Raw genomic sequence first — 26,481 nt, 5'->3', positions numbered from 1 at the left:
AAATTAAAAATTTTGAAATTATAAATAAATAAGTTAATGAGAAGTTAAGATAATGAAGAGATATTTGGTGGTGATGTGGTTTTATTTATCAAAAAAATAATGTAAAATAGAATTAGAGACACCTTGCGTTATCGGATGTTGCTTGTGATACATAATTTTCTTATAATTTTTAAATTAAAAATTAAAATATAAATAAATAAGTTAATAGAAAGTTGGAATAATTTCCTTATTATTTTTAAATTGGAATTTTATTTATTATTTTTAAATTAAAATTTTAAAAGTATGATGAATAAGTAAATGGGAAGTTGACATAACCAAGAGATATTTGATAACAAGATAGTTTTATTTATTTTAAATTAAATAAAGCAAACAAAATTAGGTACATGTGTTGTCATTAGATATCGCATTATGATCTTACTATTATATATATATATATATATTTCAGATATCTCTCTTCTATTCTAAAAATCAGCTAAAATATTTCTTCAATTTTTTAATTTTGTACAAGTTTTCATTTTAGTCCCTTTTTAAATACACCCATCTAATCCTATTTTTAAATCATTTTAAACATGTTTTTTCAAAATCAAGAAAATTTTTAAAATTTATTAACTCTTATTTAAAAATTTAATAAGTTTTAAACTTTACCCCTATCAAATATATATGCTTTAATAACATATTTTTCTCTCTAACATTAAACGAAGGTTAAAAGAAAAAAAATTGTTATGAAAACTTAATTATGTAACTTATAAATAGGATAAAAAATATTTTCTTTTTAGTCTATAAATAAGATCAAAGGGACTAAGTGTTATTTAAAAATCATTCAAATTACCCTCAAAAAATTTAAATCATATATTCTTTTAAAGTTGAAATTAAAATTAAAGAATATTATTCTATAATTTATTATCATTTACGTATAAAATTAATTTGTCACTTAGTTTTATATTTTATTCTACATTTTATTATCTTATACATACAAAATTAAAAGTAACAAAATATTTTATTTAAAATTTGTTATTTTGATTAATTTAGTTTAATTTTTATTTCAAGTAAATTAGATTTTGAAGTAAAACTTATTAGATTACCTACATACTTTTTATATTCTATCTAAATAAAATTTATAATTTCACTATATATATAATAGTTTTTTTTATTATCTGCCACAAATTTTTACTCTCTCACATGATTTTTAAAATTGAAAAAAAATCATATTCTTTTTACATCTTATCTAATTTTTTACATTTATAAATAAAAATATACATGGCAAAAAATTTTCATCCAATGTAAATAAATTTTATTAATTAAATTATGGGTCCTAAATTGACCTTACTTTTCTCAAATGATAAGTCCCATACTCAATTTTTTAATGGGTCCTACATCTATATTTTTTTTAACAAAATACTCATCAATTAATTTTTTAATCAAATTTAAACAAAAACATTAGTGAACTATGCCATTCAAAATATTGTAAATCTGCTTTGATATTGTGTTTACCATATATATTGACATTGACATTGATGATATTAAATTGACTGATGGCCATGAGGGTGAAAAAAGTAAATTAACCTAGTACCACTATTTTAATGGCTTTACAGAACACAGCAAAAAAACGTTGGCATCCTGATGCTACAAACTCGGTAATATCTAAACTAAACCTGTAACTCTACAAGAAAAAAGGCCTTCTCCTATTTTCTTCAATGAATTTAGAAGGCCTTTAGATTGTATATATACAACAATCATTGGATCGGGGGACTATTTTCACCGCCTTGAGAATGCCACCAAGATCAGCATAGACATGGAGACCACAATTTTGAAACCAGAGGTTTCCCAGAAATTCTGGTTTTGCTTTTCCCCACCCGCGACTCCACTTTGCGGTTTTCCTGCTAATTGATCTCTCAATTCTTTTATAGCTTTGTCCCGTCTCTCCCCCATCTGTCCACAATCGCATACAAGTTTGTCATTTGACTAGCAAGCCTACACATGCATTGCAAGAGATATACTCCGTCCAAACACAACTTAGAACATTTTTTATAAATTTTATTTGGCCCAAAATATAAAACATTATATAACTTTTATAATTATTTTTTCAACTATATCTCTAATTCATTTATTTTTTTTTTGAAAAAAAAAGCATTAGAATTTTAATTATCATTATCAAAATACTTATATAGAATATTTAATAAAAATAAATTTAGACAGATGTAATTTTTTTAAAAAAATTAAAGTTTTAATTAATATTTTTTTGCAAACTATAAATTAGTTACTAATATCCTGTCTTTTTATTCTGTGAGGGTATTCTGTAAATGGGGTTAGATCATGAGCGTAAATTGAAGCATCGCCACAGGTGAGCAAACAATTCAGGGCATTCATGTAAATTCACGAATCGTGTTTCTAATTGTGTTTCATTACTAAATCCAGATTCTGGCGAAAAGAAAAGGACAGAAGAAATGAAAAGCTTAGCTATACCCGCTGTAGTTTCCGTGTCTGAGAACGAGTTTCCTGCAGACAGAATTCCAGCTTCAAAACCTTTTTCTTCAGTTCCTGATCGGCACGCCGCTGTTTCTCTAACTGTGCTTCAAAAAAGATCAACGTCCTTAAATACAAAAGCAAGAAAACAAACCCTTGAATTAATGAACAAGAGGCGAGAACGAATGGCTTGTTTACCTGAGATTCTAATTCTTTAGTTTTGAGCTTCGAATGAGAAGAGATAATCTTAATTTCATCCTTTAGTTTCGCTATTTCTTCATCCTTAACTACCAGGAGCTTGTTTATTTTCTCAAAATTCCTCGGAGAAACCTCATCTAATATCTTCATCAGTTCACAGTCCTTGTTTGCTCCAGCATTTGCAACTGCCTCCATGATATCACGCTCAATTCTCAGGACCTCATCTTTCAATTGCTTTTGCGAGGATTCCCTTGCCTGAAGATCCTTCTGTAGATTATCTAGCTGCTCTCCCAGCCTAGTTACGCGATCCTCGTGCTCTTTCAGTGAACTATTTTTCTCATCTAACTCTTTACAAGTTCCAAACATCGGAGCTGTGCTGATTGAGCTGATGCAGCACTTGCGTCTGCCGTTGCTCTTGTTGCTGCAAACTGTGTTCTAAGATCATCCAAGTCCTTCAGATACTGCATGAGTATTACATAATATATTTAGGGATAAATGGAAACAGTGTTAATGCTTGGGGTAGACAAATGTGCTTCTAAGGTAGCATCCAAGCAAAGCCGTGCGCCGGGGGGGGGGGAGGTTTTGAATATGCACTAAGATCCTCTGTAAATTCTTTCAATGTTGAGAATAAAAAGTTGCCACCATATTCAAATGCAGTATATTTTACACCGAAGCTTCTCCGTTGAACTTAGCATCTAAGTAGCTAAAGGCAAAGTCCACGAGAGAAAAGAGAAACATTTTACGATCACTCAATCAAAATCTTTATGAAATCATCATAACAGAAATGGGCATAGTATATCATTGCATGTAACAAACAAAAGTGTATTAACTTGCCATCGGCCAATGTGCCAAAAATTACTAATTTCAGACAGCACTAGTCCCCGTAGCACATCAAATTTTCCATTTTAGACGCATCAATCAATTTAATTCCTAAATTTCAACACATCATTTTATTAAATTAAAATCAAAGGAAGAAATAATTAAACTTCCTCTGTGAAGCAAATTTGAAACTCGGGATTCTCGCACAGCAGAAATGAAGTATGCAAAGCTATCGTAACACAAAATCACAAGTTGAATTTTAGTTATTTATAGTAATAATTATGTCAGGTCATTAAAGATGTATAATACTTGGCTCCGCCAATAGCATTAGAATTTAGAATTTAGAATTAAATTCCTTAAACTTATACAGATAAAACATCAAGCGGTGCAAAAAAATACAGATTAAAAAAAAAAAAACAAGTGGTAGACTATCATACCGGAAAATCATATCCAGACCCGGATTAATATAATCAAGGGAATTGTTCACCTCAGTGCCTTTCCAGCCAAGAAAAGCAATGATGAACCGCTCCCAGCATATCTAAATTTGCAAGGTTGCTTCTAAGTTCTAATAATATAGTAAAACAATCAACGTTCTACATTACAGGAATTAGAATGTCATAAACAAAAACATTCTTAAAATAATGACAAAATTAATAAAAATTATATAAAAGAAGTCAGACGCCCTTTAATTTCATGGGCTCCGTCTAAACCAGAGAAAAAGTCGAAAAAATTGGAGTAGAAGATGGGTCGTGAAGTTGGAGTATTTGAATGAGATAATCTGAATAAAATGTGAGAAATCGAACGACATAATTTGAGAGACATGTGATGATTTAAAATCAAGAAACTAAATATAACAGTGACACTACTAATCAGAGAGAAAGGAAATAAAAAGATGTAGAGAAAACGTTAAATAAATTGAACATGATTATAACCTTCTCCGCAGCAGCGGCAGAAACATGAAGCTGATCGTTTCTCTCTTCTAATCTTTTCTGCAATTTACCAATTTCCTCTTCCATGTTCTTGGCTTTCATCTCTGCCTCCTGTGATTAAATACCCCAACAAAATTACCCAAATAAAATAGGTGACTAACTGCGAGCCCCACCAACAAAAAGACTCCAAAAGGAGAAATTATTGAAATCAAGAGGAAGACAAGGGTTCAAAGGTGCAAAAAGACAGAAAGCAATCGAAAAAGAATAGCACAGGGATTATCGTACTTGTCTTGTTAGGGTTTCTTTAGCATATGACTGCTCTTGTGATGCAAGGCGGCTCCTAACCTCCTTCAACTCTGCAGCTAATGACACGACGTTGCGCCTAAAGCTCTGCTTTTTCTCATTTAAATCCTTCAACAAGGGATCAATATCTCGAGCCGGTATGGATGTCAGAGTCAAAGATCGAGACGAAGACGGATCCTCGGAAGTTGGCATGGGAGATCCAAATTTTAATTCCAGCAACCTATTACTACGATAATACGATCATAAGCCTACATACACCGAATCCAGTCCTATGACCCAGAGATCAGCGGTTTATGGCCCTCAGAATGAAAGCAATTAAGCTTCATCCCTACACGTGAACCAGGTACTTGTGCATTAAATTTCAATGGACCCGAAGGACAAATCAACAGTTTGGTTTATTTAAAAAAATAACAAGAGATATAAGGTGATGGGATGAAAAGCGCTAGAACTTTTTTGACCTAAGGGATTTTTCAGCTTTTCAAACCGGAAGCAAAGCGAATTTAAAGCGAACTTGTCTACTAGATATTGATTTGTTTGAGGAATTGAGTCCAGGAAGATACTAGGCTAATATTTCCTGGCGTACAAGATCCCAGCAGTCCACCTTTACCATTATTAAGAAAGACAGAAAAATAGTGTCTCGAGATGGGTCTATCTGTCAACGTCGAATAGTAAATAATAATGAAGTGGGTCAATAGAAAGACAGGTCGAAATTAAGGGGTTGAGGCATGTGAAGGAGCTTCGAAGGTGTTTAAACCGAACATTCAAGCTCGAACCAGGTTTCAGAGTACCCCCACCCTCGAATTCCCGAAAATCCACTTCAGCGGGAAAAAATACCCAAGAGGAGAGATTTCGAGGAAGCTGATCCAGGGAAGCTTGAAAAGTGGTTCTCAAACAAACTAAGTCGTTATAGTCATGCGACAATCAGAGAGTAGAAATGATCAATACCAGGCGGTAAGCAGAACCAGCAAGGAACCAAGACCTTCGCGTTCGGACTCGGATCTTTGTCCCGACAACAGGTCTGTGATTTTGAGCTACGACGATAACGGCGAAGAAGCAGCAAGGATGGCGGAAGGGACAGCTTGGTAGGAGATAACGTGAATTAAGCAGGGGGATGCGATCGTCGGAAGAGAATATAGAAATGGAGAAGGAGAATCGGAAGCAAATAAGGCGTGACTTGAGGAAATTGGTATTTAATTATGAAGTTGCTATAATAATCTGGTTGTCTATCTGCAGGTGATAGTAGAGGGGAAGGTGGGCCTTATGGCAAGCATAAGCTATGGAGGGAGGCTAGGGATGAGTTTTGGTTCGGATTAGAGGTTTGGGCAGTGAAAGCGAAGTGTGGGGTTGAAACTTGAAAGGTTAGGAATACCTAGGGGAAGATGGCAAAATCCGAAGCAACAGCTGGTATTTGATGGTTTAGAGTTTTGACCCCACCGATGGCAAGCGCGGCAAATACAAATTTGGGCTGGGCCTATTGCTACTCAACACGTGTACACACATTGGACGCTCATGTCACCGTCGCAGCAGTTCGAAGCCACGTATGACCTGTTGATGTCCCTAGAATCACTTATGAAATTTAAAATTTTTTAGAAAAAAATCATTTAAACACTTCTAATTTTTTTTAAGTTTATTTGGTTTTGAAATTTCATTTTATAAAATTAGGAGAATCACATTCAAAGACCTTTTAAAAAAATTATTCATAAATAAAAATTAACAATAAGTCTCATTTAAAAAATAAATTATATTTTTATTTTAATAACAATTCATTTTGTATTAGTCTTTATTTGTGAATAATTTTCTTAAAGAGTCCTTGAATGTGATTCTCCTTATCAAATTTAGCTAAATATTTTTTTTATTTTTTTCAAATTTCATTTAGTGCTTGAAATCTCATTTTATAGAAGCTAAATTTTCTTTCATTTGGTAAATCAATTTTACAAGATTAATTTCAAAAAATCTTATCCAAATATGTATTCTTTTTAGTTAATTTTTTCTAATTGAAATCTAAAAACACTCATAATTTGAACCTTGTAAAGTAAAACTCATTTCATGTGATATGTTAATGACTAAAAAAAGGGATCATGTATTGTATGTGGTATACCAAATAACATGACTCGCCCATTTTTTTGGGTAAAATACAAGGGTTCACATCTAGTTTGATTAAAAAAATAAAATTAAGGAGAATTGCACCTAGGGTTTTCTATATTAGAGTAATTTGCAATTAAGGCTCAATATATTTTAAATTTATTCTGCAAGCCTGATGACTTTAGATGCAATCATGTTTTAGTGAGGAAAAAGATGCATCTACCCTTAATGAATGAGAAAGAGAATGAGCTAGAATTAGAGAAGACAAAGGCACGTGAAGAAGGAAGAAGGTAGCCAACTACATGGATTGTAACTATCCCAACTTCAATTCTAACTAGACTAACTCGCAAGGTGGGTGAAAGTCAAAATGCATCCATTTTAACTAGTGACAGTGTGTAAATTTTTCTACATATCGTGGTATGTTGTGACTAATGTTATGGTCATTCATTTTTCTGTTGAAATAAGAAATAGCTAAAGTTGGAGAAAGGAGCTTGATGACATAAGTGAAAGTCCCTTGTCTGCATAAGCCTAGTAAGGTAAGTTGAAATGATTGGTTTAAATGGGGTAGTTTTCTTGCATATTAGTTTCTTGCTAAATGTTGATAAGGATTCAACCTTTTGATTCTGATATAATGTAAAAATAGTTGCAATTAATGAGGATTTTACATGAAGTAATAGGGTGTGTACGTGATAGATTATCTATGGTATAAAATGCACTGTAATGGTCTTGAAATCAGACATTCTATTGTGATTTAATTCCTATTATAATCTGACTTAATTGCTGAATCGTAAGTTGGTTTTGAATGTGTTGAATTGGAATATTTATTGTGAAATTATGTTTGTTACCTATTCATATTGGATCTTTGCATGTGAATTGAGGAATTCAAATTTATTCAATATGATAAAAATGCCCTACTAGAAACACTAGTTTTTTTTTTTTGTGAAAACAAGAACATTGGCTTATCTTATATTAAATGTTTAGTTGGGTAAAATAATTGGTTTTATGTATGTGGATATTTTTCTTAATCTAATTTATTCATTTTAGATTAATACAAGAGACGACAAGTAGTTCTACAAACAATTTGTTTTGTTTCTTCCATCGTGGGTGTTAGTTTGTGAGCACTGTTAAGAGTAGTACAGAGTATGAGGGTGAGGATGTAATTACAATAACCATGATAGAATGAATGATGTATGCAGAGTTTAGGTCATTTATATTATTAAAAGTTTGTCGTGGAGACAACGAAAGTGACATAAAGTTCACAATTGACATTAATTCAGACACATTAATATATCTTGTAGATTATGTTAGATATAACAATTGTTTGAGTTTAATGGCATAGGATGCATGTATAGATGATCTGCAAGAGTAAATGTGCACATTTATGTGAATTGAGAAATTCATGACCTTTTTAATATCATGAGAATGCCATATTTAGAAACACTGAATCATGTGACATGAAAAATGAACATTAACTTATTTATCTTAAATATTTAGTTATTTAATGCAAAGCTTCAATCATGTGATAATAATTTAATAATACACGATAGATCATTTATTGGCATTCTCATATGAAAGTTCTCTGTCTTCATAGTATTGGGATAGTACCTTACTTTAGAGAAAGCATGCCAACAACCATTGTAGAAGATAGTTCAGCCATCTAATGCCTTCCTACCCTTGTTCCATGAATGAATGCTTGCAAGTAGCAGTTATTTTTTGATTGTATATGGACCAATAATCTTTTATGGTTTTGGACATAGGTTCTCACTTTTTGTACATACCAAGTATGAAATGTGATGTAAAATTTCACATTGATACTTATTTCAGTAGAATGGCCGATATTAGCATGAAATTATCCAAATCTAATGTAAATGTTAAAGCATGTTGTTATCTACGAGTTTATATTGTATAAATGTTGCAGTCTTGTATATGTTCAAGTATCTGATATATATGGACATTATATTGTCAATAAATAGATGTTGTCATGTTATATACGAATTTTCCTTTGTTCATAAACTTGAAAACTTGTGCAAATGTTCAACTTAACTAAACAAACTATGTGGAATAAATAGACATTATATTGTTTATAAATGACCTATGTCATGTTATATACAGACTTTCTATTATTTATAAACCCAAGAAACTTGTATAAATTAATGTTCAACTTAACTACGCGAACTATGTGAAATAATTATGCATTGTATTGTTAACAAATGGACCATCTCATGTTATATATAAACTTTATATTATTCATAAACTTGAGAAACTTATATAAATGTTTAACTTAACCACATGGATCATGTAAAATAAATGAACATTACGTTGTTAATAAATAGACGTGTCACGTTATGGGCTTTATATTGCTCATAAACTTGTGAAACTTGTACTTTTCATTGTAAATAATTTCATTCACATCATAACAAGTATTTTTCAAGCATACACTACAGTATTTGCCATACATCCATTTACCAAAAAACCAATTCTATATACAAAAAACTAACTTAAGATAGCAAAGACATAATCCAATAGTAATACTAATTACATTCTAATGCTTTGGCTCTTGCTATAAGTGTAAGGGCACTATAAGCTCTGACATTATTGGAATGCTTTGCTAGTGAGCACAAAATGTCACACCTAATGCTCAATAGTTCTTAGATTGTATATTCAAGCATGTAAATGGAAGATTATCAACATTCACAGTAGTGTTCCAACTTTTAATCCACATAATGACATGATGTTCACAGTCATCAAAGTCCTACACAAATTAGTGAAGTTCATAAATTTATAATTTAAAGGCTTGATATTTAGAAGTACGAGTTTATATGTTTATAAGTAAAAGTTTATATCTTAACAAGCAAAGGTTTAGAGTTGATATGTTGACAAAGCTTACAAATTTATAAATAAACGAATAAGTTTTTTTAAGTATATGTTCAACTATTTACAAGTCAAAGTCTATAGTTTTTAACTTTAGATATTCACAGCTCAGTGATAGCAAATTCCTATTTTTATAACTACATGTTCATATATTCACAACACTAGGTTCACACATTAACAAGTGATTGTCCATTTTCTGAGTAACTCCATACCTTTTTAAATAGTAAATTTTTTGTTGAGAGTTGACAAGTTCATGTGTTGGCAAAGCTTACAAATTTACAACTAAATATTCAAATATTCACAAGTAGATGTTAAGCTATTTATAAGCTAAAGTCCTTATAACTTTAGATATTCACAATGAAGGTTTGGTGACAGTAAATTCCATTTTTACAATTACATGTTCACATTTTAAAGATTTAAGTCAAATTCATGCCATCTCATAAAAGGATGGATCTTTTTTTTGGTTGTTTCTCCTTAACTATTTTATACACCCAAACAAATTAGCAATGCAATCAATGTCAACAACTATTACATCACATAAATTAATTACTTGGATTTTGTCAACTGCAAGTTCACATATTAACAAGAAAATATTCACACGTTGACGAATTCAAGTTCAAATATTTATAAGTAAAAGTCATATTCACAAGCAAAAATTTGAAATTGATCAAAATAATTCATCTCTTGTGTGAGCCTATAATGAACAAATTAATATAAGAAAATATCCACATATAAAAATTTAACTTTTATCTTTCACAACTGATCATTCAATATAAAAAAGACAATATTTATGTTTTCACAATACATAATCCAATATTTTTGATTGGGCATTTTCATGATAATAGACAGGTCATGTGTAACACTCTCCCCAATTAATTCGAAAACTTAAGCAACCTTATCATGATAATAAAATTAAAGTTTTAAACATGTATTTAAGAGATTATCATGATAAAAAGAATGAAAATTGTTTATAAAAACTAATTATAGTACAAAAAGAATAAACTAATTAATTGAAAACTTTCTATGGTTAAAAGAATCAACTTCTTTCTTTCAAATTCCAAAATAAATCTATCACGATAGAAAAAAGTTCTATCATGATAAATATAATCAAACTTCTCTAAAATAGTTTTAGAAACATTTAAGACTCTATTATGGTATACAAGAGAAATAAACTTAATTAAAAAAATACCATAGTAGAAAGAGCTAGACTAGTAATGAACACCATACAAGCTAATCATGACAGAGAGGAAGACTCATATCAAAGTCTACCATGGTTAGTAGAACAAAATTTACTCCAACACACTTTTCAAAATATACATATGAGTTCAGACACATTTGAAGGCTAGATTATCATCCAAATACTAGTCCATCAACAATTTCAAAACCATGATTTATAAAACTTTATTTTATAACATAATAGTTTATTCATATCCAAACAAAGTTGTGGATTCACAATATTCTAGACAAAATCCTACGCTTCCAATCATATTGATCAATACTCATCCTAGTGTGCAAAGAAGTAAAACAATCATGTAATCAAACAAAAATCTCAACTAATACAAATCCAAAGCATGGCATCAAAAATAAAAGCATGTTGCCCTAGATGGCAATATAAAAATCACATACACAAAATGAGGCAAGCAAATAACTACTTTATAATATATGCTTCATGTGTCCTTCTTGACAATCCACCCTTAATACTTTTACTTGAACATATTAAACCATAAGATGGGATAAAGTCTTTGCAACTATATGCTTGATTTGAAAAGCATGCAGGTATGAAATACAAGATAGTGGGATAGACAAATAAAATACATATAGACACAAATTTCATATAGAAAACAACTTCATGGTATTGGAATTTTTTAACCTGCAATAATTGACATCATTTCAGCCTACAAAATTTTAAAATATTAGTATCATTTCAGCCTACAATAATTGGCACCATTCCAGCCTACAAGATTTTATGGTATTCGCATAGTCTCATCCTATAATAATTAGCATTATTTCAACCTACAATAATTCTATGGTATTGGCATATTTTAGCTCATAATAATTGGCATCATTTTAACCTACAATAATTGACATAATTTTATTATACAATAATTCTATGGTATTGATATCTTTTCAACTTATAATAATTGGCATCATTTTAGCCTACAGTAATTTCTCCACAAATACATTTCAACCTCTAACCACAACACAATCTTATACAATAAAATTTGAACTATAACATAACAAATGTGATAATTTGAGTATAAAACTCTCAACGCACGCAACATTATCTAATAACTCATGTCTTCATTTCACTGTTGACTTTCATCACGTATATAACAAATTATCATTTTTGAAAAAATCATAAATTTCTTTCCAACAATTTATATAGCTTGCGATTAAAACATGCAAGCAGTTCCAATAGTTCAAATAAACATACATAACAAATTAACCCTATTTATCTCACTCCAACAACTTAAATAGCCTGAGCAAGCCACAAATGTCCATGCTTGAATATAAGATCAATCTATATAATTAGTGACATAGACATTAATAATAATCTCGATAAATTGAACTTATAACATAAGTCCTTAATTCCAACCAAATTTCCAAATTTCTAGTTCAATTTTCAATTTTACACCATGCCCTTTTATAGTTATTTCTCAATTCACACAACTCAATTAAATCCTTAATTAACAATCAAAACCTTGGATTATACTAAATTCTTAATTTCTCCTATCAATGTTCATCACTCAACATGATACCTTTGAAATTATTTATCAATTTTCAATCATTTTTTCAAGCATACCAAATAAATTTCATAATTCCAAACAACTCATGAGCTTTTATTCATTCTCGAATTATTTTCAAAAACTATCAGAAGGCTTATAAATTTCAATATCACAACTAATACAACAAAATAACGAATATATATCACCTTTTATGAAACGATTATGTGTAAAACTATTTAATAAAAGGATGTGAGATTTTAAAAAATAATTTGAAAACTAACTGTTGGATATGTAGACAACTACTCAACGGCTATATAGTATAATTGTTGAGTATATTCTCACAAATGACATCGCCATAGTATAACCGCCATGTTACTTTATTAAACAGTTTAGTTAGAGAATCGTTTTATACTAAAATAAAAAGTAGTTTTCTAACAAGAACATTTAGCATACATATTTTTTTTAAAGAAAAAATTCCCCTTCCTCGAACCCCATCCTTTGTTTCAAAAAAAAAAAATTGGACATTACTGTACTTCTTGTCATCTCTTTTGATCTTCCACCCAATAAAACTCCAAAAGCCTCCATTTTTGGCCATTCCATGCCGTCTTCAGCCATAGAAATGCTATGGGTTCCTAAACTCCAAAATTCTAAAATTTCCAATTCAAGTCATATAATAAATTCTAAACAGAGTAAATCTCAATTTCAACTTATATAATCACAGTCCAGGCATTAAATTCAAATGTAAATGGTGAGAATATCATTAATCATTAATTATTTTAAATCTCCATTTTATTACAAACCCTAATCTCAAATACTCCAAAACAAATATTTGAACAAATCTAGACCCATTAAACATTTAATCTAACCGCATTAACACATTTAAACACATCGTAACAGTTAGAACCGTCCCAAATTTGAAATTATGGAAACCTAATGTTTCCATTGTCGAGAAATTCAAAGACAAAGTAAAAAATATATTTAGAAAAATATTTAAAATACTTGCCTAACTTTTTAAAAACTTCAAAGCACATATTTCAAATACCTTATAATGGAGCATACTCTTTGAAAATCACTCCTCTAGACAACTCTGCTCTTGGACCGACGCACGCCCTCTGTTCTCTCCTCTCTGCGCTTTTGAAAATCAAAAGTGGGAGGGGAAAATAAAAAAATGGGTAATACGTTGAAGTGGTGGGTGACACCACGTCGGCCAGGGATGAGTGTTACCCGTGGCCCATTATTTCAACCCATTCCCTTAATTTTTTTTTTATTTCGTGTATATATATATATATATAATTCCATTCGTTTTTTTTTTTCCTAGTCTCCCTTGAAGCTCAAAGTATTGAACTAAGTTTTTATATTTTAGTTCAAATAAAAGTTTTCATGATAATTTTTTCATATCATTAAAAAATTTATAATATGTTAAGTCGAGGAACAACTTAAATAATTTTTATTTAATCCTAGCTAATTTTATTATTTTTTCTAAAAAAATTATCACTCCGATGAGTCCTCAAAATTTAACTCATTTTGAGTAAATTTTCTTCATTCAAGTAATTACAGGATAATTTCCATTCATCATAAAATTATATTTTTTAATATTACTTAAATCCTAAGAATAAAAAATGGGAATGTTATATATAAATTTCCCAATTCACATGTGAATATCTAATATGAACAAGTAAACTATCATAATTTTATAATAAATCAAATTATATCGTACAACAGATAGGTCAAATTATATTAGAAAATAAATCAAAGTATATCAACAACAAATCACAACTACAAAGTTTAGGGACAATCCATCCATTTTTTATATATTTACTATAATTGAACACTCGTATTAATAAAACAACTTTCACATTTTTACAATACTATATTATAGTTTGCACATTATAATATCCATTTGGTCCCGTGGCAATTTCATATTCAAAGAGTTTAATTTACCATGCACAAAAAAAATAACAAATTCACCATTATTCTCCTAAAAAACCTCAAAACTGCACAAAGTTTTAATACAACTCTCTCTCTTTGTGCACACATGTGCAATCTTTGTGTGAGAGAGAGGGGTAGGGGAGGTAAGTTTAAATTACTCACAATTCTAGTGGGGAAGAGGAATGGTGATATGAGACTTACATATCTTTGCTTTTGCCACCATTAGTCCCATTTGTGATCAACTCAAGATAAGAGGAAGAGAGAAAAGGAAGAGTAAAAAAGAAGAGAGGAAGAATAAGAGAGTCGCACAAACAGAAGCTAACAATGAGAGGGACAAGTGGATAATTTCACTAGAAAATATATATGCAAATGAGAAATTTCACAATTGGACTTTCAAAATGATTTTAAATTCTATCAAGCCTTATTTGCAAATTTCTTTATTTTGAGGGCCTTGGGTGCGATTCTTCCTAAAGATTAATCTTGCCAATTGTGTTTAGGTGAGATGGAAGAGGCTAATGTTTTTCAAACAAAATCATGCTTCAAAAATTTGGACGAAAAGGTGCGACAATAAAGTCACTTCTATTTATGTCTGGTGGTGGTCAAATTTCAATCTCCGTTGTGTGAGCACATTTTAAGTAGGTAAAAATCCTATGGTGACAAGTCCTCCTCGCATATTTACGAGTCAAAATAGAAATTTTATAATTTACCTATTTTTTGAATAAAGGGGTTTGTTGGTGAATGACTTTCTTGCCTTATAGTAATTCTTTACAGCCTTTCTTTATATACATACAGACATGCAGTCGTACACATGTAAGTAGACGACTGTTAAATGACGATAAACATACGAATGACGCGATGCAACATAGGCGCTCGTTTTTATTGCAAGCCGTTTCGTTTATTCATGAATTTTATATTCCTGGGGAGATATTATATTATTAATACTGTGATCTTGTAAAATAAAATTATATAAAAATGTTACGTTATTATTCTCGACGCGCTGCACACATTTTTTAAATATTTTATTATATTTAAAATGTGTATTGTAGACCCGTGTTTTATATGAATTTTAGGTAAATTACATCATGTGTGAATTACATGTGAATACTATGTTTACCCTTTTCCTTCCAGCGAAAGGAGGATGTGCATCGGACAAGATAAGAGGAATGACAGTATCCACGAAGCAGAAGTGCAGTGCGCAAAGGGTAAAGGCAGAAGCACGAACCAAAAGCCAGCGCCAAATTAACCTCATCCTTACTCGAAACACCATGACTTCCACCATCATTATTGTCTGATAATGATCTCTATTCTCTAAGCACTACAATCAAAATGTTTTTTTACCCATTAAAAACAGGTATTTCTTGAATACGAGCTACTTTAGCCTGTTCTTGATACGGGTTAAAGATGGTCGCGGGTTGAAAAACTCGGCCTGCAAGCAACACTTCCCAAGTCCCAACGTCCCAACCCTGTGTTCAACAGTAATTCAATAAAAGGAATAAGATAACGTGTGATTTTGCAATTCATGTTATGGTTCCAATGGATGATTTTTTTTTTTTCTATGGCTTGAAAAAATTTTACATTGTGTCATGTCAGGGTGTGTGTATGTTACTTTCTATTTTACTCTCTAATCAACCTTTATACCACGTCAGAGTCGCAAATCCTATCCCTCCTAGACAGTCCTGGCCTTGAGAAAATAATTTACGTCGACAATACAATCTAGAGATTAAAACGCTATTTATAATGAGCTGATTATAATTTTACAGCAGGCGTTAAAAAATGAAACCCATATTAAACATAATGTCCGATACAGTTATCCCGCCACACAAGTCAAGGAAGGCACAAAATCGTGCGACGAGAAGGTCCCAACCTTTTTCTTCTCTTTTATCGCTCTTGTTCACTATTCAGTTGAAGGGGCAAGAGAGCCCAACTCTTACCCATCCCCCCTTTGATCACTCTTCGCAGTTCTTGCTTCACTCCTACGAAAGCTCATAATTCATCAGTTCAGTCAGCAAGAAAAGAATCTCTTCATCTTTCCATGTCATCAGCATCAAGCATCGTTTTTCCTCCTTCAAATAAATCAAATTTTGCTTTTTACATAATTGCCGAAAGCCAGGACTGATTGGCTACTTGACCCAATCAATGGTTCGCCACCAAGGCCCACTCAAGCGAAGCAAGGACTGACTCAGAGTCCCAAACAGAAAGTCGAGAGAAATTTCAAAACTGTATCAGTGTTACGTGGATAAATTTTTCAGTTGTCTATGGGAAAATGTACTCCCCCCATCCCTACTATAAAATATTAAGACTGTAAAAAATTAATAGCGTTAGTTTCTCATTGTAATAAGTGTCTCGCGAGCAGAGACAACAAGAAATAAATTAAATGTAATTAAAATAAATTGATTCAAATTAAAAGGTAACATCGAAGAGCAGCAGTAAATTTTAACCGAGACAAAAAATTGATAATTTTTGTTTATATTTAAGAACAGATGAAATGCTTCTTTTACGATGTTGAAAATGCCTTCCATTAAACCACACGTTGATTGTCAGTGGAAAAAATTTCCGTATATGGTAATTCTCGCATGTCCAACCAATGGCGAGCTGTGAAATTTCGGGGAAGTGAAAAGAACTAAACAAGGGCAAATTCGTCAAAACAAACGGAAGCAGTCCATCGAAGCTCCCCTTTTTACACCCCAAAAAATAGCCGCATAACAAGTAAAACAACTTCGCTTAGCCTTCTCTGTCTCTCGTTCCAGCCCTCCCTCGAGTTCTAACTCCTACCCCAATCGTCATAGTACGAACCGGTACAGCGTGTCTGTATATTACTGTAATCGGAGGGCCGATCGTCATCGAAATCTCTTTGCAGAAGCGTGGGAAGTGAGAATATGGGCGGAGGTGGAGCGACGCCGAATGCGGAGGCACAGTACTCGTCGGCGAAGATCTCCGTGTGGTGGGACATCGAGAACTGTCATGTCCCCAAAGGCTGCGATCCGCATGCAATCGCCCAGAACATCAGCTCGGCGCTGGTTCAGATGAATTATTGTGGACCCGTTTCCATCTCCGCCTACGGCGATACTACTCGCATCACGGCTTCTGTACAGCACGCTCTCTCCAGTACTGGAATCTCCCTCAATCATGTCCCGGCTGGTATATCTCTGATGCTTATTCTCACGATATTATCAGTTTGCGCCCCTTTTACTCATTCTTCGTCTGCTATGTTGCATGTGCTTTTTTTTTTAAACGATGAATGTTGCATCTGGGATATGCCTTATTTCGTTTGGGGCTTTTTCTCTAGTTAGAATCCTATTCGTTTAGTTGTTGTCTGTTTTTCTGTTGGAGGATCAAGTCGATGCGGATCATTTTTTCCTGGATCAATCAGGGCGACTTTCGGTTGGAGTCTTTATGCGTCTTCTCAATGAATTTAGATGATTTTATAGAATAAACTCATGTTCATATATGATTGATGGTATATTGAGTTGAAGCCTTGCTCTTTAGAATTTCCTTTTATTATTGCCTCGGGGCGGAAGATGTTCACTAGTTTCACGTCCCTTGTCTACAAGGGCTTTTTAACTCTCCTTTTTTATGAAATTATTATCTTATCATGTGGAAATTCGATGGACCCTTAGGGCAGCTCAACTTGACATTCTGATTATAACGAAGTTCATTGAAATTTGATGATTAGCTCATTTCAAGAGGTTTTTAAAGCTGTAATACCTGGATGGACTTTCTCCCCCGAGTCAATTTAAATTATAAATTCCATGATATTGAAGATAACCTTGGACCTTTAATTCATGAATTATAAGATAACGTGGGACCTTCAATTCCTGAGCTACCAGATTTTTTTCCTGACATTTCCATTTTTTGTCATAGGTGTTAAAGACGCTAGTGACAAAAAGATTCTTGTTGATATGCTGTTTTGGGCTGTGGATAATCCTGCACCTGCTAATTATCTATTAATTTCCGGTGATCGAGACTTCTCTAATGCACTTCATCAATTGCGTATGAGGAGATATAATATTCTTCTTGCACAGCCTCAGAAAGCATCTGCACCCCTAGTCGCAGCTGCTAAGAGTGTATGGCTGTGGACCAGTCTCTTAGCGGGAGGACCTCCTCTAACAAATGGTGAATCACAACAACTTGGTAATAGTATCAACTTATCAAGTTCTGACACCTTACAAATCCCGGTCTCTAGTTCTGTTCAGACAAAGCAACAAAGGGATTCCTTTTCTGAAGTTCATCTAGGAAATCATAATCATAATCATAATCATAAATTTCCAAATGCTGGAAGGGGATTAGATTCTAGATATCAGGGTAAAACAACTCGGAGAAACCCCACTCAACCAAATGGACCCAGAGCTTAAACCAACTCCCTGGTCTTCAAGAAAATCATAGCAGCATAAACTCTTACCGACCTGGCAACTACAGCCTGAATGTACCCCCAAATGGATCTGCCCCAAATTTTGCGCATGGCAGTCCAGCTCAGTTATGGAGCAATAGCAGCAATCTACCAGGCAATAGCCAAATGCCTTATTCACAGCCATTAAGACCCAACGGTTATCCAATGCAACCTGCTTTTGCACCAAACAATCAATATCCTACAAATACCCATTCTTTTGCTACTTCAGTAGTGCCTCCTAGAACTGGTGGACCCAACTTCACATCAGGACCACTTACAAATGTGCCAGATATAGGTACTTTGAACATATCTGGATTGCCAAAGCAGAATCCTATCAATAATGCTCCACATCCTGTAAGGTCAGTTGATGAACGAAATGGACATATGGTACATAACAATCAACAATTATACGGTGTTCACTCTTATGGTCCAGAATACCCACCTACATCTACGGCAGCAATGGGTAATAATAACCCTCCTGGTAATGGCATGTGGGGATCTTCAGGATGCCCTAAACCTTCTGAATATGTACAAGGGCTTATAGGGGTTGTTTTGCTTGCCTTGAACACATTAAAAAATGAAAAGATAATGCCAACTGAGGCAAATATAGCTGATTGCATCCGATATGGAGATCCTAAACACTGCAACACTGATGTTAAGAAGGCTTTGGAGAGTGCTATTGAACAACAGATGGTGGTCAAACAGAATTTAGGTGCTTTGCAGTTGTATATTGGTAAGAATGATAAACTTTGGAAGTGTGTAAACCCTATAGGTGGTAATCCCAATCGACACTCAAAAGAAACATGGGATGAACTCCAAAAATTTTTAACCACTCCATCTGGAAGACTTGCGCTAATGGGTACACAATGCAAGTAAGGATCTTCTAGTTTGTTTTATTTTCACTTCCTGAAAGTTTTCTCAGAATTCTTACCAGATTCTGTTGTCTTTTCTGTAGATATGAAGCAGGTACTGTGATAAAGAATATGTGCTTAAAAGATGTTGCTTTGGGAGATGTTCTCCAGATTTTGAACATGGTGATTGCTAATAAAAAATGGATCATGCATCGTCAGTCAGGATGGCAACCGCTTGCAATTACCCTACCTCAGGCAAACTCTGATTTAGGTGTCACAGCTGAAATAAATGCATATAAAACTAGCAGTGGTAATGGAAAAGTGCCTGAAGAAAAATAAGCTACTGAATTATTAAAACCCATTGGGTTAGTCGTTCAAATAAATCTTTTAATTTTTCAGCGTATCTTGAAGGTAGGTAGTAATAGTGAACTGTAGTATGGTATCCGTATTTTGAGTGCTACATCTGTTTTTACAATTGAAGCCCTTCAACTGAGTTTGAGGCAGAAACAAAAGCAGTGCTTGGGCATAGTTGCAAGATACTCAATACCGTGAAGTTGTTTGCAGTCATTGAAGTTCCGAAGTTTCTGGTTGTCACTATGGCCTGCTATACATCATAGTGATCTGTCTTGGAATTTGCATTTGCTTCTTGTTGTTTTGAACTACTCATTCTGTCTCCTACAAATTTATACATTGCTTGGAGATTGATCTATTAGATTGGACTCCTTGGATATTTGGATAGAAACCTCCTAAGTGTCAAGGAGGGGGCTGAATATCTTGTTGCTGGGAATTTAGCATATAAACCTTCAAGCAAGTTAGTTTATAATCCGCTGTGCTATTTAGATTTCATCTGGGCAGTGGTCTATCAAGTCGAATGTTCAAATGTCGTGGAATGCGTGTCCAGAAGCTGCAGCATTGCCTTTTGTTCACTGATGGTTATATCCTCCAAATTCAGAGTTTAGTTGTGGACAGAAAACACCAATTGCACCAGATTGAAGAAACCGACACTCAGTTAATTTTAGGAAGTTCATGATTTGCTACTTTTCTCAACAAGGTAAGTTTCTGGCGGAATTTGACTATGAACAGAATCATGATATGAAGTTTCTAGACTTGATTCCCAGAGGTAGTTTCTAGATGTGGGTTTTAAAAAGGGTTAAACCAAATGATATTGTATCTCCTGTAGCTGACGCCGGCTAAATGTTGGTGATCATATTTGATTATATGGATCATGCTTTTGGAATGTCTGGCTCACCAGATATTCGGTCATTCAGTCAGGATTGGTAAACTAGTTCTTACTTTGCGGGCTCCTGCAGGATGGGCTGTGTATAATCCACAAGGGAAACGGCTGTTCCCCCTTGGTGGTCCCTATGTATTTGCATTGTATTGTATGATATTGTATTATGGGATGCTTAGTTTTTAAAACTTTGTCGCAGCCTTGTTTTGTTTTGAGATCTCCCCGTGGAATCACTAATCACTTGGATTATCAAAACCCTTTTCATCATACCCGGTGGATTTGAAATCACGGCCACCTGGCAATGGCCATTAAAACTCGTATATACAAAGTCGCTATCCGTCCCCGGAAACATTGTTGTCGACTCTTTCTGATCACACTGCCAATGAATAGAATTGCTGTGGGACCGCGCATGTCGTCAAAACTTGAGGGCGGCAGATCCCTCTCTAGGAGACGTCGACAAGTAGATCTGACTCCCTGATTCTACCAACACCACTCATTTACTTGGTTGTCGACATATAGTACTGTAATCCAAAACTCAGAACTGAGAGAACTCGGTTGTGATGCAAAGCTGCCCTATTCCAGCAGACAGGTGATGATGCGCGAGTCAGTCTTACCGATAGCACTTACTGGGGGATCCTGTAAAAGGAATTCTCGACAACAACCATAATGGATTCGTTTATAGGAAAGTGATATGCTTCCAAGAGGATAGTGGAAATGGAGTGATGTGGGATGGGACTGAAACAGCAAGCTTCGAAGATTATGGTAACTGAGCGCATGGTATAAATTATAAAACGCCTCAGAAATCAGATGTGCGCACTGAGAGAACTCAGAAGTCTCAAGATTTGGTGATTGGCGTGCGAAAGAACAAATGTCCCAAATAGCTAAAATAAGGCAAGAGGCCAGTATTGCGGTAAGCGCACACTCGTAATGTTCACGAAAACATTCAAAATGTTCAAATTTGTGCAACTTCCCCAGCAAGCTACCATATCTCTGTAGCACGCGACACAAGGCTGCTTAGATGTCAAGTTTGCATAGCCCAAAGTTATCAATGTTCCCAATGGAAAAAAAATTAAGAATAAAGAACCGTTACCCAAAATCATTGTGATTTTTTTTTTTTTACCTGAAAAAATCATTGTGATTTACGCTTTCCTGATAACCAATACATAGTAAATGTGGGACCTCTATCCCAAGCCTCCTACCTCCTTAATCCTGTCCATAAGATACAAGGGAATAAAGATGGATTGGCATCTTATCCTCGCTAAATTACAAGGTGCAAACAGTAATTGCTGCCGAGTAATTGGAATCCATCACTAGCACATTATGATAATCCTCACCAAATAACTCCGAGCATGGGACTACATGGAGATAATGAATCCTCTCTTACCTTGATTAGTTTGAATTCCTTCCTCAGACAACAAATAAAGTTCATCCACAAGTAACATCAACCATCGTGCCATGGCCGCTCTGTAAACGTTCATTATTATCTAATTTGCCATCATTTTTAGACTCATCCTCCCCAGTAGTCGTTCCAATGCTTCCAAAAGAAACATGAGCCACATTTTTCTGATCAGCCTCTTTTGCAGTCACAGATGATACATTCTGGGGCGACAACGAGGGCGCCTTCTGGAATCTTGTACAACCACTAAAATCTTATTTTTTATCGTTAAAATTTGGTCCAGGATTAGCAACCTTCAGAGTGTTACCTGTATCCCTCGTTCCCAAGTTCCTAGACCCAGCAACATGCACGGAACCCTCGACATGCCGAACCTTGAGAACTACAGAGAATTGTTGCAATGCCTCTTTAGCTCTCTTGCGAGCCAAGGTAGCCTCCCTAACAGTCCTATCGGCTTTAGCTCTGGCCACGGTCACAGCCTTGTTCATGGACGCAGAAGCGATCTTGGCCGCGCAAAGAAGCACCAGGACAAGCTTTTTATTAAGAACGGGCCGGGTTCCAGTGGAACCAGAGTTAGGTTTGTCAGGTTCGAAGAAGAAGAAGTTGGGAACGGAGCAGGGAGGACAGAGGAAAGAGGAATGGGAAGGAGGAGGAGAAGGGAGGCACTGAATGTGAGTGAGGGAGGAGCATTTTATGCAGGAGAGGAAGCGATGGGCAGAGGCAGAGGAGGTAGAAGACAAAGGATGATCAAAAAATTCGAAGCAAGAGGGGCAGAAGGAAGAAGGGTGGAGGCGGAGGACGCAAGAGGTGCAGAGGCGGCGATCGATGCCGCGAAGCTGAATGCGGTGGAGAAGCGAACGGTTTCTGAAGCCACAGTTGGTGCATTCGGCATTAAGCGTTTTCGTGGTCGGAGAGGGTTTCGACGGTGGGAAATTCATAGGGTTCGCGGCAGAGAAAAGTCGAGAAACAAGTAAAACAAAAAAAGCTTGGAAGGAGAATCCAAGCTCCAAGTAGTACGAGTTCTAGGGTTTGCAGCAAAGCAAAGCCACACCCCAGAAGCAGGAGCTGAGGAAGGTGGAGCGGAAGGCTGAATCCGAAGGCCCGTCCAGTATGCACGTCTTTTTCAGATTTCGTCGCATGTCTTGGATTGAATTTTTATTTTTTTTTTTAAACATTTTTACAAGATATTATTATTATTATTATTTTGAATTGGAGAAACCGGAAAGTGCGATCTTCCTTCCTCCAATTAAGAAATTCAAAAAAAGAAAGAAAGAAAGACAGTAACAATCAACAACGCTCGCATTGTACATATACAGAAAAGTCAACCATTGTGTTGATCTTTCAGTCCATAAGATTTTGAGAAAATATTTTATATTACTTTATTTAATAAATTATCTACAGATTATAGAAGTCTTAAGGCTTTTAACATAATCTGTATTTGTCTCCTGCAGTTTTTTTTTTTTTTTTTCTTTTGTGTGGGGACTTTTTTGTCTCTATGGATAGGAGTTATTTCTTCTTTGCATGGACGGATGTAGAACCAACTTAAAGGAAAATCAAAATACAAAACTACATTATAGTAGGAAATTAAAATTGAATTTTATCATTTTTAATAGACAAAAACAAAATAATTTTGACATTTGGGGCCTCTACTTGCCCTCACTAAATCCATCTCTAGTTTTTCAAACTTTCTCTTGCTGACTTCTACACTAAGAGGGGTACCTAGTATGGGTGAGTGTGGTGGTTAGTTTTTCATCTCTTTATGTTAGGGTGTGTTGTTTCCCGTCTTCAATTTGAGTTATCGAGAAGGGAATGGGAGTTTGATTAGCGTCAGCAAGGCAAAAGTTATTTGTCTAAAGGATTGATAATTTGTGCAATTGTTAATTGTAGGCTTTGCGACTTCTTATTGTAAGCAAAAAGAGGTATGAGGTTTTCCAGTATGGATTTTGATGATTTTGGCTTGCTGATAGAGATCTTAACTTTGGCTTCTCAATTTGATGGGAGGTGGCTTGAGGTAGAGATAGGGGTGCCTTTTTTTTATGATGCTAATAACTGGTTTGTTGTCGTTGCTGATTGTTTTAGTCCTCTCTGTATGGAATCTAATGCGTGAAGATGGTAAATTTACTGGTTAGATAATAGTTATTGTTTACATAGAGATGAGATTATTAGGATAATTTTATGAACTTCAATCCCTATGTTTTAACGTGAATTCTAATCTTTTGAAGTTTTCACAGCAGTGACAATAAAATTTCTTGCTTTCTAGTTTTATTTTAAGGCTTGGGATAATCTTAGCGGTGTAGTTTTTTTTTCTTTCTTTGTACTATTTTGTATTGAGTTTAGAGTTTTTTGTTTTCTTTTATTGTTTCTCTTATTGGTATTTTGTTCGTTATATTTTATTTCTCTTTGTAAATCCTATGGTTTTCAATGATGTTTCATGTCTCTGGCAAAAAAAAAAAATTAAGAAAGATAATAGAACTCGTTGATTAGGTTTGTTTTTGCATCAAAGAATAATAGTGAATGAATAATAGGCATATTTATATGTAGAATTCATATTATCAACTAAAGTTGGCATGAGTAATGCCCATCACTAATTTAAATTTCAATCCATGTGTATGTAGCAATTTAGGTCTCATTTGGTTTACTTACTTTTTATACTCAAAAAGGACTTTTGAAGATTCAAGAATGTAAAAGTTGTGTGGTTTCTTTAAGTTGTTTTCAAAGTTCATTTAAAAAACACATCCAAAATGCTTCAAAAGTTCATTATTTTTAAAAATATTGATAGCTTTTTAAAAATACTTTGCATGATTTTGTCATCAGCTAATTTTTACTCTTTTATTTTTACTCAATTATTACTATAATCAAAATAACTTTCAATTTGCTAAAATAGCTTTTGAAAAAAATTATCCAAACACAAATTTAGTTATAATAATTGACTTTTGTCAAATGAATTTTTAGCTAATGAACTTTTGATAAACTAAAAACCAAACACACATTAATTTAAAGAAATTATTATTTGCCTTTTGTACCTTAGGGTCGACAAAGTTTACTCCTTACACTGACAAAAATATATAAAAAAGTCCATATTCATTTTGTACATACAACATCAAAAAATTCATAATAAAATTTAAATAAACTAAATCTTTGAAATTAAATCCAAATTAAATTAATAAAACTATAAACATTTCTCGTGCATTATATTTTCATGAGCCTCAAAGTTTAGAGATGATTATAATTATTTTACAAGAATTTTTTATTTTAAAATATCTTTTTAAATAAGGATATTTATATTACATCTTACATCAAATATAATTTAGCATAATTTTCTCATGATTATTTTAGATTTTATTATTTTTGAACAATTATGTCTAAGATGTTATTAACAAGTCAAGGTTTTCTCATTTCTCAGGTTGATACTTTTTCTACCTCTCCCTTGTATTTGTGAATTTTTTTTTTGATTTTATTAAATTTACCTCATTGAAATGAAATGTTGAGTCTAAAATCAACATATCAACAAATTATATTGAATTAATATGTTTTTTTTTTCTCAATTGAAAAGTCTCAATCTTTCATCATATCTTTTTTTTTAATATAAAAAGAGGGAAACAAGTCCCATAAACTAATTACACACTATCACTATGAAGGGATTGACATCCCATAGTCTTTGAAAACAAAGCCTTCAAGTATGTTAGGGCACAATCTAAAAAAATCCCATTTCATACCAAGGCACTTCTTGGCAATTCTACCAGCTATTCTATTAATTTCTCTTGGGACATGTTAAAATTTTAGTTGTCAATTCTTTCTTGAAGCTTTTGATTTTTGCTAACTAGCAGTTCTCTCTTTACTCTCAAAGTGACCAAGAGTATCTAATGTTGATTTTGAATCTGTTTCAAGAATCACAAATCTAAAACCCAAAGTCCAGTTGTTTCAATCCCTTTCAAAATGGTCCATTCCTCAGCTTCAATAGGTGTACAGATACCCCGAACTTGGTGAAATACGACTACCCATGTTTTGCATTTGTCTCTCATTACTCCTCCACAAGTTGCATCTCCGAAGTTTTGCATCATTTCTCCATCAACATTAATTTTAATCCATTTATCCGTTGGAGATTCCCGCTTACAATTAATTTTGTCCACACACCAACTGTGAACAACAATCCTTGGATCTACTCTATAAATATAATTATTAAAAATAAAGGAAATAACAAAATGCGAGTCATGTGGCTTATCAAAATTAGTGCAATGCACAAATTAATTCCTCCAGTGCTAAAGTTTCCACACTGCAACACCCCACCACAAATTCCAT

General features: G+C 33.5%; 2 protein-coding genes and 1 pseudogene across 2 annotated transcripts; 1 reads left to right on the top strand and 2 right to left on the bottom strand.

Moving 5' to 3' along the window:
* Window positions 1–1,453: 1,453 nt before the first annotated feature.
* Window positions 1,454–5,816, bottom strand: LOC129291527 (nuclear envelope-associated protein 2). The gene is given in 6 exon segments (XM_054929303.1): window positions 1,454–1,929; window positions 2,464–2,565; window positions 2,662–3,014; window positions 3,017–3,122; window positions 4,413–4,520; window positions 4,695–5,816. Coding segments are annotated over 6 exon segments (1,053 nt in total). The 5' UTR covers window positions 4,905–5,816; the 3' UTR covers window positions 1,454–1,755.
* An 11,203-nt stretch (window positions 5,817–17,019) lies between these two features.
* Window positions 17,020–21,026, top strand: LOC129315403 (uncharacterized; annotated as a pseudogene).
* Window positions 21,027–21,875: 849 nt separating this feature from the next.
* Window positions 21,876–23,267, bottom strand: LOC129315412 (uncharacterized). The gene has a single exon (XM_054959074.1). It carries the CDS (start codon window positions 23,118–23,120, stop codon window positions 22,440–22,442), a length of 681 nt encoding a protein of 226 aa, XP_054815049.1. The 5' UTR covers window positions 23,121–23,267; the 3' UTR covers window positions 21,876–22,439.
* Between the last annotated feature and the right edge of the window lie 3,214 nt (window positions 23,268–26,481).

Source organism: Prosopis cineraria, unplaced genomic scaffold (genome assembly GCF_029017545.1).
Source record: "Prosopis cineraria cultivar Desert tree isolate PC_DT_omini unplaced genomic scaffold, ASM2901754v1 PC1, whole genome shotgun sequence".
Taxonomy (NCBI): Eukaryota; Viridiplantae; Streptophyta; class Magnoliopsida; order Fabales; family Fabaceae; genus Prosopis; species Prosopis cineraria.
Note: the sequence above shows the minus strand (reverse complement) of the source record. Positions and strands in the feature narration are given on the sequence as shown.